Genomic DNA, 22,388 nt, shown 5'->3' on the forward strand with positions numbered 1-22,388 from the left:
GTAATTATAGTCTATTACGTCTATGCTCAGACTCGAGGACTTTGGGGGGAGTGGCATATTGAGCAATGAGCATAATGGAATTGGGAGCCTCTCTCCCTAATAACTTCATGATGTATTTATTTTCACTTCAACTTTTTTTCTCATTCCAAACAACACCTAAAATGGTCCCAAAATATTTTTGTTAATTGGTTATTTGTAAGAACCGTACATTCCCCCCTCTAATATTACAGATTGTTGAGCCCCTAACGTGAGCATTTAAGTAATCCTCTTTAATGAATATCTAAAAATTGTTTTTCATGTCATGCTGTTTACTATTTTTTTTTATCTATTTATTTTTTATTAATTAATTAGTTGATTTATTTATGTTATTCTAGTATTATTAGTAGTATTATTGTTATTAGTGTTATTATTATTATTATTATTATTTATTTTTTATCGGGGGGGGGGGGGGAGATTACAAATTATTGAGCATCTTCACATAATTAAAACATTGTGTCTCATGCTGTTTTTGTTGTCATGCCAAAGCATCAACCTGCTTCTCTTTCAACGTCTTGTGATTTGACAAAACCATGAAGGCACAAGACAGTATGATTCTATATTTGAATTGGGTTCCAGCTGTGTGCTGTCATGCATGCAAAGAAAGTAATTAAGTTGTGGGAGAAGTGCTCATGATAGGTATGTTATTTGGATGATGTTTACTTCAGAATGATGTATGAGCATCTAACATCTTACTTTAACCCTTTGAGTACAATGTTAGAGATAACATGGTATGAGGTGCACTGGAAATGCATTAAAAATGAAATTAACTTTGCATCCAATGGATTACATGTAAGTGTGCTTTTGTATTTTGCTACAATCAGGCATCCAATCAGGCATCCAATCCACTGCAATCCAATCCTGGAATTTGAAGTCAAAATATTGAGTTTCTTTCGAATATAAGGCATCATGTGACATCTTGAATGTGTAAATTTTCTTTATTCTAAAATTAAAGATTTTTTTCTTTCAAGGAAATGAAATTTAGGGAATTCATTTTCATTCTTGTTGTTCTTGTTGTTGTTCTTTTGCCTCCTCTTTCTCAGTCTCTTAACTTCCCCTCTCCCTCCCCTCCCTTCTCCCTCTCCCTTCTCCCTCTCCCTTCTCCCTCCCCCTGTCCCTTCTCCCTCTCCCTCTCCCTGTCCCTTCTCCCTCTCCCTTCTCCCTGTCCCTTCTCCCTCTCCCTTCTCCCTCTCCCTTCTCCTTCTCCCTTCTCCCTCTCCCTTCTCCCTCTCCTTCTCCCTCTCCTTTCTCCCTCTCCCTTCTCCCTCTCCCTTCTCCCTTCTCCTCTCCCTTCTCCCTCTCTCTTCTCCCTCTCCCTTCTCCCTCTCCCTTCTCCCTCTCCCTTCTTCCTCTCCCTTCTCCCTCTCCCTACTCCCTCCCCCTGTCCCTTCTCCCTCCCCCTCTCCCTTCTCCCTCTCCCTTCTCCCTCTCCCTTCTCCCTCTCCCTTCTTCCTCTCCCTTCTCCCTCTCGCTACTCCCTCCCCCTGTCCCTTCTCCCTCCCCCTCTCCCTTCTCCCTCTCCCTTCTTCCTCTCCCTTCTCCCTCTCCCTTCTCCCTCCCCCTCTCCCTACTCCCTACTCCCTCCCTCTCTCCCTTCTCCCTCCCCCTCTCCCTTCTCCCTCCCCCTCTCCCTTCTCCCTCCCCCTCTCCCTTCTCCCTCCCCCTCTCCCTTCTACCTCTCTGTAGCATGTATTTGCAGTTTTTACGTCCAGATATACATTTACTTCTCCCCCCCCCCCCCCCCAACAAGAAGGTCTTTTATGCTATTTCTGGCCTCTACAGTATACCGTAAGTCTCCATGTATAAGGCGCAACTGTGTATAAGGTGCACCTCTATTCTGGGCAGGCGGAAAAAAAAAGAAGGTGCAGTTAAAGGCGCTGATTTGTGCTTGTAAACTTGTCACAAATAAAAGTAAAAATGTCGTTTTTAGAAGAATGTGTAAGATCATAAATGTAAATTAAAAACAATAGAGTACCAAGGTCCTAGGATAGAACCTTGTGGTACACCATTTGTTACCGGTATATAAAAAAAATTGAGGAATTATTATTATAAACTACATATTGAGATCTATTAGAAAGATTACTTTCAAACCAAGATGACAGACAAATTTTAGTGTTGTTATAGTTTCTAAGTGGTGAGTCAACACACTGATTACTAAGCTGGGAGACATTGCCAGGCATAGCGCCATAAATCAAAATTAAAGAAGAAGAAAAAAAAAAAAAATTCTGTACCTGTGTATAAGGCGCACCCCCCGACTTTCAATTTTTTTCGGCGGCAAAAAAGTGCACCTTAAACCCAGAGATTTACGGTATTCACTATTTGAGGTTGCCCATCTGTCTCAATGAAGTCCAAACATATCAACTTGTTCACTGTAGCCAAATATTTTCAATGATCCTTTTGCTGACATGCAGATGCATGTGTATTTTTCTATGATAAAGTCGCCAGTCATTAGAATTTATGACTACCCGGTATTGACAAACTTAATAGATCTTCTCTGCATAAAATTCTATGCAAGAATCTGATATTTATGAATAATGCTGATCTAAAAAGGTGAGTTGAGTCGCCAGGGTGTCCCTATGGAAACGGTTGCTATGCTCAATAATGCTCATGGTATGGCTGGCATCTTATCAATGTAAGTTATGGCATAACTTACATCACAAGACACTATTGAGATGCAATATGAAACTACTCATATCACTTTCTATGAACGCTGGATGCTAGCAATCATCTTGCCTTGATGTCATCCAGCTTGTATAATTAGGTTGATGATTATTTTTATTAATCATGATTTTTTAGAAGCGAAGATGATTTCAACAGTCTGAATGTTTACAACTAACTTCATAAGCTGGGATAATGATATGGTTGCAGAGCCCTCAGGGAAAACAGTATTGATACTGTTGAGGCTACCCTTGGTAAACGAGACATATTATTATTTATCATCATCATCATCATCATCATCATCATCATCATCATCATCATCATCATCATCATCAATATTGCAGGAGAAAAAAAGAATTAAATACAATTGTTAATCTCAGAAAGAAAACTTCTGATGAACATGTATATTCCCGGAATATATATTATCAATAATTTTTTGAAGAAAACAAAATAAAGTACAATTGAAAGCAATCTGGGTACTTTGCATACTGATATGAAACCTTCAATTCAAATCTCATTAAATGTTTGCTCTGTTAATAATCATAATTTTCCATTTGCATTTTGGAGTAAGCTGTGTGAGAAAAACAATTATGTTTAGAGCCAGAGGGGTATTAATTCATTCACTTTATCAAATATTTAATATCCTTCTGGCTCCAATTAAATGATATGATCCATTCATGTATCAAAGACAGTGAGATTTGAATTACAGCTCCCATTTCTCGAGTATATTAAACTGTGGAACTCAAGAGCTGAAATAATAATGAGCAGAGTAATTGAAGTTTACACAAGTGGTTATAGTATTGCATATTAAAGCCACTTATTTCAGAAAGAGCAAGTGTTGCATGATTAAATTAAATAATGATGAATCCATTGAGATATATACATTCTCATGAGAGTTCTTGAGTTTTGTTTCTACTCCTTATGTTCATCATGAAATGAAAAACCGTTCATAGAAATTTTCCATTTCATAAATGGGTTTCATTGATAGGGAAACTTCTGGTAAGTGTATGGGAAATGATGCCTGTGTTTTGTCTTCTTTTCTTTCCTCTCTTCTTACCTGAGAGGAATTGCTATATATTTTCTGTGTGATGTACATGTGCCTAAATAATACTGAAAATTGCAAATTAATATTTGATGTATGTCTAATATTTCGTCGCTGTTTTCACGAAGTGACGGTAGTGGAAAAAAAATGCATTCACTTTGCGTTACGATTTTCCTCGCTACCGTCACTTCGTGAAAACAAGGACGATTTGATGTACATGTATTGTGCATGAGAAATTAAATGAGGCTGACATTTAACTCAGGTAAATTCTTAGTTTATTTGCTTTATTTTATTTCTTATTATTATTTCTATCATGAATAGGTTTACACTTTTTAAAGTGTTTCTATATGAATTTGTCATCATTGTACATGTTTCTATATGAATTTGTCATTGTACATGTTTCCATATGAATTTGTAATTTGTCATTGTACATTTGCTACTGTATATTATCTATTTGTGTATATTATTTTCTATTGTATATTGTTCATGTGCCTATGTAACGCCAACAAATGAATTTCCTAATGGACCAATAAAATTAATCTGAATCTGAATCTCTGAATGAATCTGAAAAAATTGCTCTATTGTAGTTGTCTTTTGATGTGGTAAACCATAATGATCACTGCCATGTCATTTATATCTCAATTCTGGGCTTTGGGCCATGTCTGTTGACCTCCAAAATAGGGTAATGTGTGTTATTCATTTATGTGATGAATAGTAAAAATGTGAAAATGCATGTTGCTTGTTTGTTGTTTATTTCCTAGTGTTTTTAAGCAAAGGAGAGTTGGAAATCTTTCATATCCCTACACATGATCTACCAATTATTCCTCCTCATCTTATATTTCTTGAATAATTTATTCAGGGAATTTTAAACGCAGAGTTTCTTGAATTTCTCTACATTATATTTTAAAAAACACAAACATTATCATGATCGTTGGTTTTATGATTTCTATTCTTCCTCCATGACTATATAATGCCTACATGGCCTTCATATTGCTCCTTAATGTCCTTTACTTGTATATTGTCAATTTACACTGAAACCTTGATGGATACTGTTTTATTGAACTGCCATAAAGAAACAATGAATAAAAGGATGAGGAATTGTGATTCACTGTAGGCATGTAATCTAAATGGTTAATGACACAGTGAGTCACGCATTCAGTGCCCATTTATTGGGAGGCTAGAAAAGAGGTTCTCTTCTTGCGCAATCGATCAATGATATCCACAGCATCGAGCAGGGCTTGGCTTGTGGGGATGCCAGGACACCTGTTGGGATGCTAGGTTTACCTGTTATAGACAATGGCAATAGACCATTTTCGTAAGGTAATCAAATTAAATACATGTAGATCTTTGTTAAGTGCCATGTTACATATTATTTAATTCACCTATAACAAATAATTGGATTTTAATAGTCAGAATGGAGATTGCATCCATTCCATGTTGTAAGGTAGGACAAGCTATAATGTTTGTCCTACCTAGCAACAATTAATGTATGCAATCCACATTCTGACTAGATCGAAATACAATTGTAACAGGTAAATCAAAAAATTTGTAACATGGCACTTTAAAAAGGTGTACCGGTATGCATTTCATTTGATTACATTACGAAAATGGTCTATTGAGAGAATTTTGTGGCCTCATATGTAGACAAAACCTCAATTGACCCATGGATCATTACTACAATTAAAAAATGACGCCGATTGTAAATTACCAGATGTAGGGAGGAGGGGGGCAATAATACCCCCTCCCCATTATACTGAAGCAGTTGAGAGGGTTTTTAAGGCCTTGTATGCAGGCAAGAGCTTCCTGTCTTACCCGCACATTATTACTACAATTAATACCATGGCATCCAAGATAAAAGAAGATTATTGGCAGAGGAGGGGGGGGGGGGGGGGAGGATCCTCCTTTTTGGATTGGATTGCAAGTTTATCTGTTATATTATTTGCAGTCCTCTCATGCAGACTAAACCCTCCAATCTGACTGGTAGATGTTAACTACAGTTAAATAAAGGGCAAGTCCATCCTGATATTAAATTGGTTTTAATAAAATGCTGAAAAATTAGTGAAACAAGTTAGTTAACGTGATCTCTCTGGATTGCAAGTATTTTTAGTGTTAAATCAAATCTATTGATGGGGGGGGGGGGGTCTTTATACAGGCACAACCTTCCCTCCAATCTAAGCTGTAGATTATCAATCATTTTCGGGGGAGACATTTCTATTTTGATAATCTTCAAATACTGGTGTACACTATATGAAGAACAAGAAATCTCACTAACTATTGTACATTTTTCTCTGAACTCGACCTTCCCTTTAAAGTTAAGCACATAAGAGGATTAGAAAGCCTCTTCGCAGACGAAAGCCTTCAGTCTCATCAGTAGATAATCACAGCAGTTGATACCATAGCCCCCAAGGATACGATCACCAGGTCCATGATATAACAGAGGGTGTTACCAGAGAAGGGGAGGGCCAGGTTATGAACAAAAATCTTTTGGCAAATTGGACAATCTATTGAGCTTTGATTAATGTTTACTCTTATCTGCAAACTAAAATATGTACATCATTACATATATGAGGGCTTTCTATTTTTTGTAACAATTTTGCAACTGCCTTCATCCAACAACCTCCCCCCCCCCTCCCCCCCCCCCCTCCCCCCCCCCCTCCCCCTCCCCCCTCCCCTCCCCCAGTCAAAAGTGATTCCCTTCAATTATTTAAGCCAGCATAAGGTTTATGTGCTTCACTTGGTACAACTTATTTTAGATCATGTTTTTTTGTTGTTCTTTTTTCTTCTTTGTTTTGTTGTTATTGTTTTTTATGGGGGACTTTGGAACTTTCAGACCATTACCATGATACCCATACACTCAAGGATAAAATGACAATAGGGCATAAATATCTGTCCTATCAATAAACATTACAAAGCTTTAACACCCTACCTGCGTTCAATAAATTATGTGTTTACTTCATCATCCTTTACCAGAAAGTGAGTATTCTATGAACACAATATGCTACCCTTTTTTAATAAGGGAAAGTTTTGATTAGTTTGAACCCTCTTCTTGGTCTATTCAATTTACGATAGAGGATTAATACTCCAAGTGGCATTCCGGTGCCACGAGAGTGAAGAGTACCCCTCATAGAAATCTGTGCAAGCTTACAAATTAGCAGCGAGCAGCGAGTTTTAAAAATGAGATCATTCTAATATAATTGGTGCAGATGCAAATTGAATGTCTAGCCAGAAAGGGGAGCCGAAAAAAACAAAACGGGGGGATTTATGCAGATTTCCTTTGAATACATTTCCACTTTGGACTGATGAAAAGCTGAATGCATCAATCCTGTTGGATAGTTAATCAATAGTCAACCAGGGGGGATTTTGTTCATATAGATTTTCACTATGGGCAAATTAAAAACTTAGTGCAATTCATTCAATTGTAGTATTACATGCATGTAAAATTCTATCAGTTGACTGAATTGGTTGATCAACGCTACTTCAGGATTTCCTATTGGAAAAGTGGGATTTCCTCATACCTTTTTTTTGTATACTTTAAATAAAAAAATTCATTGTACCTGTATTATTTTATTTTTTTTGGTCTGATTTCTGCTTCTTTAATTGATTTAGTGGAGTGACTCGGTCCAGAAACATATACCATTTCATAAATTAGGCTACAACACATACATGTAGGTCTTTACTTTAAAATGTCATCACCTAAATAATGAATATTATCTTCTTAACTAGTCAAGTGCAATTAATTTTTCTCCTGGTACACAATGCCCTGGGATAACAGCTGTGAAAGTTTGTTGAACCAAGCGTTATGTGTCCGTGTCAAGGTTCCAACAGCATGATGGGTATATATGAAGGCACTATGTATATCAGAATCCATTAATGTTATCATTACTGTTGTAATTGGAGGGGGGGGTGTAATATAATATACAACCTGCATAGAATGACCACCTGGCTTCAGTGGTCACTTATTCTATGCCCTTTAGGTTTTCTTAATATACAGGTTTGCACGTATATTATCAACAACACATTGTTAGTGTGAGGTAAACATGTTTGTGTTTGTTTGACCATTTGAAACATCCAATGTGAGGCAAGAAAAGAAGGAAGTATATGTATATTACATGTACACATGTAGTAATCAAGGAGGAAGTGAAGTGTTGGTGTAACTTCGGGTCTGTGTATAGTGTATGGCTAGTTTATCCATGGTGGTAGTATCACAACCAGGAAAATGATTAAGTATAATTACATAGGCTTACAGTGATTTTATGATAGTTTCTGGTTGGTTGGCCTCAATATCGGTAAACAGTGTAGATCCAGCCCAATAAATCATCTATGGGAATGAACAGAGCAACTAGCCTAGAGGTCATTATGAATGATAAAACTTCATATTTCTCAAACCATTGAATACAGACTCATGAGAAGCATTCAAATATAGTTAAATTGCATTGATCACCCTGAACCGAAAGAACGTTTGAGTGATTAATTTGTACATGTATTTGTTTTAAATACCTCAACTTGACACAACCACACTATTGCAATGGTACATAGTTTGGCGGAACTCAATTATCTGCATAACTATATCTTTCTCCAAGGAAATGGGTCTACCTTCAAGTCAAGAAGTAAAAAAAAATGAGAGCAAATGCAAATGCAGAGATATAGCTAGCAGATAAAAGCCTCTTATTAGCTACCATCCCGGAACTGATGGCTAAGCCAAAAAGTGTGCCTGGTAATTGCTCATTTTATAGGTCAGCATTTATGCTTGTTAGATGACAGGATACGAAATGGATACCCACAAGAATATGATAATGCTGGATATCTGTAGACGGTTTTAGCAGGAATATGCTAAATAACATGGGGGCAGTGGTGTTTACCATAAAACTTTGGAGCACCAGGAGTGTCATGTCTGACAGACGTGAACGCTAAACAAGGACCCACTATTATTATTGATGTCTATTTTAAGCATTTGCCTTCTTGGCTTTAATTAAATTGAAATAGAATAATCTTGGAATTGAAAATTAAAGCTTGCATGTGAGCAAAGCCATGGTACAAAGTCCACATAGACTAAAAGATACATATTCAAATCAATATATCATTATTATCTGTAATTTGAATTTAGAATTATATGAAAGCTTTGTAAGTGGTACTGTATACACATGTAAAGAACAGGATAAATGATATTGACTTTATTGAGACATTTCAAGAAATGTAATCTCTTATAATTTCTCATTTGTAATTTTGAAAGAATGAATGAAACCAAGTACTGAAGACTTAGACATCGTTTCTCTCACTGATAAACACATTTTGAATGAATTTGTAGCGAGTGTCCACTCTATGTAGTAAATTTGGAGGATAATCCATAATATTCCCATTCTCGAATTGAAACTGAATTACATGATATGCTAACCCTTGTACATTATACCTCATTTTTTTGTTGTTGCAAACTTCTTCTTAATTCATACCACGAGACAAGGAAGTAGATGTATTTATGAAGTGTAATACATGTCAAGGAATAGCGTATCATGAAATTGTGATATCATGTTATCACCATTTATTTACTTAAACCGTACCTGTACTAAAACAATTCATGTCACAGATAGATGTGGAAAGGGGCAAAGGCTATAGTTCTAGATTAAAAGGATGTCTGACAATACCAGTCTTCCTGATAAATGTATCATCATTAGATTAATACAATTTTATGAGTTTTAATTGTCATTTTGTTTATAGAACACCTCCTTCTCATTCGAACATGTCTGGACTTGAGCAAATTATTTGGAATTTTCAGAAACCTCCATTGTACTTTTAAGTGCTATGCAAACTCTATCAAATATAGCCTTACATGAACCATGCATGATCTTTGGTACACCTGTAAAATTGCGTGTTTAGAGCCAGAAGGGCATTACCTCTGTGTTTAAGCATATGAGTCACTGGTAATGATCTTCTGTCTCCAAAACAGGCAACATTATATTGGATGAGAATGGGGGTTAACACGGGTGCCACTAAACAATTTAGAATGCGAGGTGTCCGGACATAACTATCCCCCCCCCCCCCCCCCCGAAAAAAAAAGGGAAGAAAAAAAAATCAAAATTCTACAGGACTTATCAATATATATGAATATACCTGTATTTATTTACAAATCTTTATTCAAAGAGATATATAATTTTCGAAGCGTTAGAGAGAAAATAGATAACATTGATATCTTTAAAGAAAGGAATGCAAAATAGAAAGCCAGAGAGAGAGAGAGAGAGAGGGGGGGGGGGGAGAGAGAAAGAGAAAGAGGAAGAGAAAGAGAGAGGGGGTGGCAACTAACAACAATACTGGTAGAAATAAACTCCAGTTGAAATCCTGTTGAGCTGCACAGTTCTGATTGGCCAAGTAAAACCTTGGTTCTGGCTGTAGCCACACCCCCAGGCACGCCCTCTTTCGCATATATTATTCAAATGATCCAGGGGCCTTGCAGACTAAATATAGTCTTGGTACCTGACTGTAATTAAGTCTTCAATTTGTTGTTTGAAAGAAAACAGGAAGACAAGAATGTAGAAGGAAGCCAATCATTTGAGAAGGGCTTTTTAAAGCAAAAATTGTGTATTTTATCACCAAAAAAATGTACTGAATTTTGGTAGAATGAGATTTCTTTTGGCCAGCAGGGTTTGGCTTCTGCACTACATGGCTTGTCGGGGTCATTTTTAATGACTTTCTCTGCAGTTATGGGGACAAAAATATTTTGGCAGAAACTATTCAGTGTAGATTTCCAGAATGCAAGTGGATTTCAATGGCTGTTCGAAACAGACAATCCATTGTTGAATTAGCAGTGAGTGCATCCGGAAAATAACTTGCAGTTCTATGTAAATGCCCACTGCTTTCTTCCTACGTAGACATACATATATTTGTAAAACTTTTGGTGCACATGAAAACTTTTGTAAGTATGAGGACTGGTCCTAATTTGAAGTGTTAATTGTGCTGCCTAAGAATTGATTTAAAGATTTTTAACGTAAAAGGTGTGTGCTGTGATATTTACCCTCATTAATACTGTGCAAATGTTTTAGGTTGCTATTAATGTTTCTGGTTTATACACTAGTTTTATGTTGCTTCTAAGAAAAAATTAAATGAGAATCAGGAAGTGTGGAAAATGATGCTCCTACTAATAAATTTAATACAAAATTGTAGCTGTGTAGGTCTAGGAAACTGGTTTCATCTTTCATGGCTTATCAGTAACCAGTTATCCTCTTGTTTAGTTAGAAGGTATTGATCACCTCATAGACATTTGAGTAATTGAGATTAGACAAGCATAACAAGTGCATATTTGCACAATTATAGGCTGGCCTACATATACCTGTATACATTCATGCATTAGGCAGATTATGACTATCAAAACTTGAGCCAGATATAGAGGCATTCCCATTTATGGCCTTCTCCTGCTTGTTTTTCTGCAGAAACTGAAACCGCTATCAACTTGAAGATTTACTGGTAGCTTTCTTTTTATAGACAGACAGGCAGGGGTTCTGCTGTGATGTCCTTATTAGTCCTTATGTTTCTATCTTATTCTGACAGACAATTAGCATGGAAGAACTTTCACTTTCATTCTTTCAGTATTCCTTACTTCTTCAGCTTATTCATCATGTGGGAGTTGAAAAAAAATTATTTGCAGGAGTTCCTTCAAGATTTGCTCTAGCAGATATGTAAGATTTTCACAGAATTGTCTTGGGGGTGCTCCATTAATGTAAAGGAAAACAATTATTGTAGATCTCTAAATTACCCTTCACTAATCCTACCAACTTAAAGATACAGAATGGAATTCAGAAAATGCCACTTTGCAAATCTAAGAATCAGCAACCAGATAGGAAACCCGCAAGATGTAAACTCAGTTGCCCACTTCCTTTTTCTACAACAGGAAAAACAATTAGACAAGAACCAGGGGTGGTACGTGTATGTAGGAAATCAGTGGGAAAGAATAGGATTGAAAAGAAATCAATGGTAGAGTAAGCATGATGTATAGAGGAAACCGATCTGGGTAAATTCTGTTACGCTATCTTATCATGCACAACCAGAACCAGGTATACTTCCTGCTTTTTTACGTGACTGGTTTCCAACTAACCCACATTGATTATATAAAAAATATTTGTCGCTCAGCTTCATATGCCTTGTACAAGATAGGTGGTATTAGAAATTTTCTTGATAAAAAATCTACCGAAACGCTTATACATGCATTTATTACAATTACATGCCGTCTTGATCAATGCAGCAGCCTTCTTTATGGCCTTCCGGAGTCGCACATTGCAAAACTCCAGAGAATCCAAAACTCTGCTGCCAGGCTTGTAACACGCACACGTTCTTGTGAACACATCACCCCAGTACTTCGCGAATTGCATTGGTTGCCGGTGACGTACTGCATTATGTACAAAATCTTAGTTTTAACTTATAAATGCATTCATGAATTGGCACCAATTTATCTGCAAGAATTAATCGAGGAATACAAACCCTCACGCAATTTACGGTCATCTTCACAATTAAACCTCGTATCTACTTCTGTGTCAACTCTCTCTTATGGTAATCGCTCCTTTCGCAAAGCTTCTGCTGAACTTTGGAACAAATTACCTTTAAATGTAAAAAACTGTCAAACCGTTAACCTATTCAAAACTAGTCTCAAGACACATTTATTCAAAATTGCGTTCGATGATTAATTATCTCTGTTCACTTTGATGTGTATTCCATATGTATTGTTATTTGTAGGTTTATTTGCATTTTTAGTTTTGTATAAGATGTAATTGTATATCAGTCTATTTTGTGTGTATAGCGCTTAGAGACTTCGGTGGTAAGCGCTTTATAAGTAACGTTTTTATTATTATTATTATTATTCAGACAAGAGAAATTATTGGTATAGCAGTATTTAGCTATTCAATAATTAATTTTAAAAATATGTATATTTTGAACCATTATTGTATCTGTCATATATAGTGAAACAGAAGTTTGAGCATCATTTCTAGCAAAAAGTCATGAAATCAGGGTACAGTGTCTGCATGGACATTGTATGGAAAGAAATCTGATTGTGATATCATGTTGATATGCCAGGCAAGCTATCAGCTTGTTTCTTTAAAGATAAACTTTAGTACTGGTAATGCGATTGCATTGTGAAAGAAAAGGTGTGGAAAGGATCAGAAACAGTTGATCCTGTAGCATGTAAGTATTGGTGTGCACTGCAAGGTTCTGGAGTCATCAAAATCATAATAAATTTGACCGAGTCTTGGTAAAGTAACAAGCACTCACATAGAAAGCTATATATGGGACAACACACATGGTGTCGGGGCTAGTACTACCTTGATTTCCTTGTCTTTCTATGCTCATTACTCAGCCAGTATACATTTTCTTCCAAAATTGTTTGGCACATGTCATTTATTTGTAATGTTGAACATTCAGTGTAAGTTTCGTTTGATTCTGTGAGAATTATTATTTTCTTTTTACCAGTACTGGAGTTTATCTTTAATGTCCATAATGTTAGCTATGTAGCTAACATTATGGACATATGTTGTGAACTGACCTGTTTATACAATATTTGCTTCATGTAAATGCCCCCTTTCAATATATACATGTAATCTTTTTAGAACCAAAAGGACATTAAGTCTGTGTTAAAGCCTCACTGTACTACTCGTAGCTACTTGCTCCCTCTAGAAAACAATGCCTAATCAGTCACCATTGGTCCCCCATGATCCTCCTTTTCTTATGTTAATTGAAAGCTGAGTTGATGAGATAACCAAATGTCAGTAACCACCCTGGGTGGTTTAATCCTTCCTAGCCAAACTAGTACAGACAGCCTTTAAAGTATTAGCTTTGGGTTAACACCCTTCTGGTTCAAAACAGACAGTATGACATTCCATAATTTGAATATTTTTATTTAATTATAAATACAAGTTTGGTATAAATGTTCTCTAGTGTGAATGCCCTAGAGCTCACTGCAGCTGCAGTGGGGCAGAAGCAGTCCTGAGCACAAAGGGGAGGATTAATGGGAAAACTGTTTGTTTGTCAGGCCACCCTTTTATGGCGTTTAAAGGCCCACTGCACTACTTGTAGCTACTTGCGCCCTCTATATAACAAACAATGCCTAATCGGTGACCATTGGTCCCCCATGATCCTCTTTTTCTTATGTTAACTGAGAGCTGAGTTGATGAGATAACCACCTGTCCAGTGACCTTGCAGGGCAGTCTAATCCCTCCTGTAAACTATGGCAGATAAGCTTTAAAGGAAACAATGTTGATTTAAGTGAAGATATTAAATTTTAAATGGTTTGAAATAGCTTCAGCCTTTTCACACACAGCTAAAATTCTATAAACATGATTAGTATAAACGTGTTTGAAACGTGTTTAAATTAATCACGAGCCTTTCACACACAGAAATTTCGTTGCGATCGTTAATAGTTTCGTGATTAACTACTGCTCGTAAAATGCGCAGTAGTGCCATTGCGCATTGAAGGTCATGTCATATCAATCAAAGCGCACGCTCCATCCAGTTTAAACACGTTTAAACACGAATTTCCTTTCACACACAAAATGTCAAGCTCTCTAGATACGAACTTCGTATCTGCAGCCTGCTTTTAGGGGCGTATGGATCGCGACTTCGTATCTATCCCAACATCGTATAAACGATGTTCACACTGGGAAATTTTGTCTATAAACATGTTTAAAACTGTTGAGTGATTCTAATCATCTCTAGATACGATGAATTTTAGCTGTGTGTGAAAAGGCTGCTTGTCCCGTATTCCGATACAATGTAATTAAAATATCTCTCACTAGTGCTCAAGAATTGGTGTGGTTTTGGCATTTATGTGTGAAGATATTGTAACTCTACTTCCTTGTAGAAATAAACTGTCTTTGTATTGTATCATTCCATTCTTGAATTTTCAAATGAATTCCAATATTTATATTTTTGAAAGTCAACTGGTTCAAGGGCCTAATATTTCAGATTTTTTATTTAGACTTCCTTGATATTTTGCAGCATCAATTGCTTAGAAATATTTCAAAGTAATAATGCCATATTCAAGTTTTCTTCAGCTAGAAATATATGATAGCATTGTAAGGACATGTGTCAATTTAGATCAGCTTTTGGAAAGGCAGAATAGAAATGGATGTGTGATAAATATTCCTCATTTTAATAAATTTTGTAGCAGCACATTTCGATTTCTGAAAGATCATCATTAAAAAGCCTAATAAATCATTACTCATTAGATACCGAAATTGAAATGTGTAGATCTGCCACTGATTCCCTAATTAGTGGTTGAGTTAATTGTCTATATTTCACTTTCATTTCTAATAATTAACTGACCAAATATTAATTACTTCTCTGTTATTATTACAATGAATACTTTCACTATTTTTACGAACTTTCATTTAGCTTTACAAAAAACATGAAAGTGCAAGTCTAATACTGCAAGAGAAAATGAAACTGTTATAGTGGAAAAAGGAAATAAATGTCAAAAAATCCATTTGTCATGTTTGTTAGTACTTTTAGTTTGCAAGTTTCTGAAGTGCTTACTGACATGCTAACAGGGCTTGGGGGGAGGGGGTAAAATGAATAAGCTTTTCTTATTTAAAGCAAAAGAAAGATTACATTTTATATCTAATCAAATTAACCATTTGCCATAAGGCCTAAAATAAAAACTTGTTGTATTGCCCTTTGCGACCGACCCAAAAATCTGAAAATCTACGGTCGGCATTTAATTTTTTTTTTTTTTAAACTGCTTTTTAGAATGTTTTGTATTAATGAATAACAAAATATGTATTTTGTTTGACATAGGATATAAAAGCATAAGATCAAATTATTCTAAAAACAATCTTCACATTGTTAGCAAGTTTTACAGGTAGTTGAAAACCAACTTCGTCAGCAGGAAAGCACAGTGTGTTGTCTCGACACAACATTGCAAACCATGGATTATTATGAGGTGAAAAAGATATGAATGAAATGATGACGCTGAAACACATGTATTAAAGCAATAAAAACTAAGAAATATCAGCCACAAGAGGGCGGGGGAAAAAAAAAAATCAAAACTGAAAAATATCGGCCCAAAGAGGGCGACAAAAAAAAAGTTTAAAAAAAAAAATCTTCTCCGACCAACCGACCCATGTTTTGGCACCTAAAGGGCAATACAACAACTTTTTATTTTAGGCCTAATGATGGAAACTTCTATGAAGCATACAAGAAATATTTCATAAAGATTCAGAGGCTGCATAACATGTTACACTATCTATCAGAGGTATTAACACTATTAGGCATCTTGTACATTTCGGCCCCCAATTCTAACTCTGGACCCCAAATTTCATAATTTTAGACCCTTAAGATAGATTTCAGTTCAAACTCCTGAGAAAAAAGTGTATAGCCCTGCCTATTTCTTGAATGGATGTGTATTTTTTTTATGTACATTATATAAAAACATCAAGAGACTTTAGAATAGCTGTACATTTTATATTGGAGATTGAAGGTATCATAAATGCTTTTTTCCCTATCAGGTTGAAGATAAAGATAAGTAAATCAAGGATCATGTTTGTAGTCCTTGCATTTGTCTGTAATGTTTTGTGTTGTTTGTTTGACATTCCTGTGTAGTTGGTTAATTAAATGACACATTACCATCTCCATAGCAACACTGTGGCTTCCACAGGCTTTAAAATGCTTTGTGATAACTGTTACCCCAACAGTTTCAAGGAAGTTTCTTTGCTTGTTGGAATTTTATTTGCACTATAAATTTGTTGACCATCTTAATTTGATCCTTTAGTTCCTTGTTTATCGATATCCAGTGATGAGAAGGAACTAAAAATGTCAGTTTCTGGAATATCCACCTCTCTCCCCCCCCAAAATGCAGGCTCTGAGAAATTTGGCCCTCAAAATTATCAAAGCAGCCCCTATTGGCCTCTCAGGAGCCCTGGCTTTCTTTGTAATTCTCCTCCTTTGAACAAAACATGTTGATAAAATATGTATAGGTTTGGTGCTGTACATTGAAAGTATCAGACCATGGAAGATATTTCTTCCTCAGATGTTCCTCTTTGAAAGTGATGAAGCACTCCCAGTACATAAAATGGATTGAATCTACTCATGCACATGTCTGTATTTCTGGAAGTCAAATCTTTATAGTATGGAACTACAGTATTTTTAAACTGCTTTTTCTCTCCTTGTTTCAATGTTTCTGTTTTCTACCTGTTTTAATGGGGTTTTTTTAATACCAATTCTGAAGTGTAGTTTCAAAAACCCTTTTTAAGAAATTTGCATAAACCTATTGTTATAAATGTGGAAAAGATACACCATTAGTTTAAACAAAAATGTAATGGACTTCATGACTACAAGATCGAGATAATATTAATAACAATAATGTCCACTTATATCCCCCATATCTGTCTCACAGTGACACTAATGGCACTTCAACATTATTACCCCTGGTTATATAGCCGAGCGTCCAAAGTAACTAGCGCTCACGCATATCAGGAGCCCATTCACACCCGGGTTGAGAGTGGCAAATGTAGATTAATGTCTTTTCAAAGGACATTAGTGCCATGCAGGGATTTGGAATCGTACCTTGTGATCTACAGTGCGTCGATGTTAAACACTAGACAACAACAGCCCTACGATGGCTTCCGTGAAGAAGCTCCGGAAGCAAAGAGAACATTTTCATCATTTATCCTGTGGGAAGATACCCCTTTGACAGGATGCTATCGGGTATCGTGTCTTATCTTGTGAATTATTCTCCTCTTTCTTGTTATTGTATCAAACATCACCTGATATTTTGTGTGATTGATATGAATTATGAGCTATCCTGGAGAGACCAACTGCGGGGAGGTGTAACTAAATTCTTTCAACTTTGAACCTGATTGTTTTGGCTATATATATCTTTTCTGAAAATAATCATCTGAAAACCATCTTGTCGCATGAAATCGTAGTAGAGGTGTCATAATCAAGCGTTTTAATGCAAACAAGTATTCCTTTGCTACATGTAGTTTGTAATGCATCAAGATTAATGCAAACACCTAATGAACTTAATAACAACGTAGAGTTTTTAATTGTTATTATTAAGCCAAAAGGCAATGACAGAATTCAGAAGTTAACAGGATAAACTTCACCCAGGCAGAGTAATACTGAGAAATCTTCTCCAATATTTTTATTGCACAAAACTTCTTGGAAATTTTAACCCACCAGGATGAAGACATTAATTCAAGTTGTGGTCGACCTTCTCAAATTTAGTTTTCAATCTTCATGAAAGTAGGGCAAGATGTTCTTGGTGTGGACACACCTCGTCTGTATCCTCTCACCACCGCTCCAATAAAACACCAGCTCGTTTGAGTTTCCATGAAATACGTAAAGAAAATAGCGATGTGGTTAATGACATGCTTGAAACGTGAAACTGGTGAGTCACTGATGCGGTCTGGTCTGGTTGAGGTTTTGGAAGGAGAAAGAGAGAATGTTCACATCGTAAGAAATGTGTACAAAACCCGTTTAAAGTAACATGTTGAGATTTGAGGATCACTGTATAGCGTACAAAAGTGAAAAAAACGTGATGTACTTATTTCTTGTAATTATGTATTTTTTTGAATATTACTGTAACGCCAGTAATTATTATAACTTGTTTGCAAAGACCAAATAAAATATCTTGTATCTTGTAAAAACATTTATATAGAAGCTAGTGTTGAAGAGGTCGTTTGACCGCTGTCCGATCATCAGTGTTCTCTCATGATAAGCCCTGCCCATTTATACGATTTTGTCGATTTTGTACAATACAACATTTCACATCAGAAGTGGAACCTGATATTTGAAATGATGCTCAAACATCCTGTTTTGTTGTATGACATTTCATTATACAGTGTTTTGTTATACAATGTTCAGACTTCAAAAATATACTTTGTGAAGCTGAACGATGAAATTTGGAAGTCTGAACAGGGAGGTGATGGAAAGAGACAGAGAATGAGTCAGACAGGGCATATTTCGAGCTAGAAATGCAATCATTCCCATATAAGCCATTGCTCTTTCCAGATGATGTTGTGAGGGTCGGTTTAGTGGAACATCTTTCCGAGAAGTGACAGAGCCTCTCTTCGTGAGAAAGATTTTTACTTAAAGTGAGACAAAGGATGTCTCCCAAATCTGGTGTAACTTAACGCTATCTAATTAGTGATATTTTTATGGCTGTGTGAATCAGATTTACATGTTCTATTTTTGGTTACCATAGCGACAATTGCTAATTGGTTTCTAAAAATGCACAAAGAAATTGTGAGAAAAAAAAATCTGACTAAAAATGATCACATACTTCTTTAAAAATGCAGTAGAAGAATTGCAAGAATTTAAACCATTTCTTAAGGCTCGTTCAGATTTGAGTGGTAAACAGGCACAGTCTTTTTAAAGCATGTATGAGTAAATGGCAACTGTGCACAACAAAGGTCCTATCCCTAAGCTCTGTATTATAAGATACGGAAAGTGAAGTGTGTTACACTTGCGTCATGGAAAAATGCCCACTGTAGTTCATAGCAATGCTTAGCAGACGAAGCAATCTTGTCTCACAAGATTACTGAAAGTGTTTAGTTCCAAAAAGATACATCTCTACTCTCTAAAAATAATCGAGTGATCACGGACGTCACTCCTCTGGAGAGTGAAAATGTAGTGAAAATAGAGTGAACATTCACGCTTTTCTTCTTAGAGAGCACTCTAAAATCAATCGATTTTCACTCCTAAACAAGTGATCACGGACGTCACTCCCAGGAAAGTGAAAATAGAGTGAAAATTCACTCTTTTTTTTTAAGAGAGTACCTCAAGTTTTCCTTTCTTTCACTTCTTGGAAACATCTATTATCAGCAGATGATAGTATACATTCGTATATCGAGTGTACATTATAAGTATATAAGAGCACTACAGATTTGGTTTGTGGGAAAGAACCCAGAGGAATTTTAATTAGGAATTTGAGCTATGTCTGAGATGGAATTGATGAGTAAATTAATTTGCAATTTTAGCATAGGATGAAGTCTAAAGATATATCTTGAAGATGCTAATGGAAGAGAGGTAAAGAGAGGAATGGGGATTGAAGAGAAAAGGTGAGAGAAAATTGGAAGATGGCTTCGTGATAATAGAAGTGATTACTACAGAGGTGAAAAAGAGGGTGGTAGCAGAACAATTATTACCGGTAACCCTTTATAGTTGGCTGGAGTGTTTTTTCTTATACCAAAATCAAATTGAAATTAAATTCAATGGATTAAAACAACATTATCAGAGATTCTCATGCTATTGCCCTTCTGCTTGGCACGTTATTTTGAGTGTACTTTTGAAGAAGAAAAAATCAGTAATATAAATCGGGCTGCCAACCTGGATTACTTTCACACTGAGACATCTGTGAAGCATCCCTGGTGTTCCAAACCAGATGATATTTCTCCTCAAACTCTCGAGCACATCTTCCATCTTTCTCACTCTTCTGTCTGTCTGTCGTGGTCTCTAGGGCTATCATCATCATCTTCTACCAGGTATTAGACCCTGCATTATGTCAAGCATATTAATTGGTTTAATTACCCATGAACATCTGCCGTCTCCCTTGCCCAGGACTGAGGTGAGAATTAGGATGCGCCTGCCTCCGGCTTTGAAGTGATGTTGATGAACTTGCACTTAGACGGTGTTTACACCAGGAAAGTTGTCTTATGTCCACTCGTGTTTCGATGATGATGGTGGTGATGACAGTGATGGGGATGATTATGCTGAGGGAGAGGAGGATAATGATGATTATGTTGGTATTGATGATGGTAATGATGATGATGATGAGGAGGAGGAGGGGCATTATGATGATGGTGATGATGGTCATTGTCACTGGTAGTGATTATGGTGATGGTGATGATGAAAATGATGATGATGATGATGATGATGATGATGGTGGTGATGATGATGATGATGGTGGTGATGGTAATAATGATGGTGGTAATGATGATGATGGTGATGAATGTGAAAATGAGGAGGAGTGTGATGATGAGGGCTATCATGTTGACCTGAACAAGATGGTGATCATGATGATGGTGATAATTATATGCTGAGATGAGAATTAAACATATGTTACTTACTACAAATACTGTAAACATAATGTTACCATTCCTTTCCATCTTTTATGAAGGGGTTTCAGTATTCTTACAAGCATACAACGCACCCTTGAGAGTTATAAAACACATAATTTTTTATTTAGATCCCCTTTATTTTTCCACAGACAGTTATGCATTTATATAAAACACTGATGGCTTCAAAGCAACAAAACATGAGCTTTTTTGTACACTTTGCCCAAATCTTTGGCACTATCTCCTGAGAATATCCGATACAGTAATCTCATTGAAATTCAAATGATGCTGTTTTACGTTTGTGATCAAGCATGATATTCTTCCAGCATAAGAATATTACTGCAATCTGTAACAAGATAAATATGTACTATGATGGTCTCATTGGTGTGAAAGATGTCAAGGAAGGAGAAGAAGTGAATGCACTTTGTCTTGTCCAGGGGTCCATACTATGTATGGAGAATGTTATTCTGAGATGCCCAAATGAAGAGTGCTTCTTTCTTGTGATGGGTATCATAAGATCCCATGTTCAGTGTATGTATGTTCAGGGAGCCTTGTGGTATGTACTAGGCGAGTGTGATGGACCAAGAGATGGCTAGTGATAACTAGAAGATTCTGATGATCATCATATTACATGTTTTATGATGTCAGAGTGTAGTCAATGGTTAGTTGATATGAACAGACTCTTGCCTTTGGCAGGTGGAAAATATTAATGAAGGTTATATTTCTGTTGCTTTTCTTTGAGTGGAGGGGGGGGGGGGGGCTTCTTGTTTGTTGTAATGTCTATAGAACAGAAAACTGGCAAGGTATGTTATCTCAATATAAACAAATGTTTGTACATAGGATAGCACCAAAGAGTACCGAAGCTGTGACGTCATAAAAATCTATTTTTAGAATTTCTCAATTTTTTCTTCATTTTCCAAAAGAACATCAAAAATAATGTCCAAATGTCGAAAACCAATTGAATATGTTAAATATTGGCTGAGATATGACCATCTGAATAAAGATACTCCCCATAGGAACTCAGTGGTATATGCTCTGGCTCCTTAGGAGTTCCCATAGGACATATATTCATTCGGATGGTCATAACTCAGCCAATTTTTAACGTATTCAATTGGTTTTCTACATTTGGACATTATTTTTGGTGTTCTTTCGGAATATGAAGAAAAAATTGAGAAATTCTAAAAATAGATTTTTGATGACGTCACACTTCACCACTCTATAAGTGATCATAAATAGGTCTGTATAAATTAGTGCCGTGTCTTGAAATAATATACAAAACATACATGTAAACAAAATATGTTGCAGGTAACTTGTGTCTGAAAAATGTTTTCAAATCCAAATGTTTAGCAGTAAATGTATCTTCTATTGAAAGCCTGAAGGACAATTAGCTCTGTGAACAATTATTTGACTTTGATGTCCTTCGTGCTCTAACAGGCAATATGTTGAAGGTGAGAAAGAGACAGTAAAGGACGAGAATAGAAAAACAGAGAGGATTGTTCTGACTTTCAGGGACTATTGATTACACCCCCCCCCCCACCCACCCACCCCCAAGGAAAAAAAAGGGGAAAAAGCCAACATGGGGACTGGGGAGCAGATGGTTTGGTCTGTGATATGACACCAAG

General features: G+C 36.2%; 1 protein-coding gene across 1 annotated transcript in view; it reads left to right on the top strand.

The window, feature by feature from the left end:
• Positions 1 to 10,230: 10,230 nt before the first annotated feature.
• LOC115922327 (exosome complex exonuclease RRP44-like) overlaps positions 10,231 to 22,388 on the top strand; it is a 47,214-nt gene continuing 35,056 nt past the window's right edge. The window contains exon 1 of the mRNA XM_030981114.1: positions 10,231 to 10,640. Within this exon, the coding sequence (XP_030836974.1) occupies positions 10,629 to 10,640 (12 nt within the window). The 5' untranslated portion in view covers positions 10,231 to 10,628. The remainder of the gene's footprint in view (positions 10,641 to 22,388) is intronic.

This window comes from Strongylocentrotus purpuratus, unplaced genomic scaffold (genome assembly GCF_000002235.5).
Source record: "Strongylocentrotus purpuratus isolate Spur 01 unplaced genomic scaffold, Spur_5.0 spur5_scaffold_11, whole genome shotgun sequence".
In the NCBI taxonomy this organism is placed as follows: domain Eukaryota; kingdom Metazoa; phylum Echinodermata; class Echinoidea; order Camarodonta; family Strongylocentrotidae; genus Strongylocentrotus; species Strongylocentrotus purpuratus.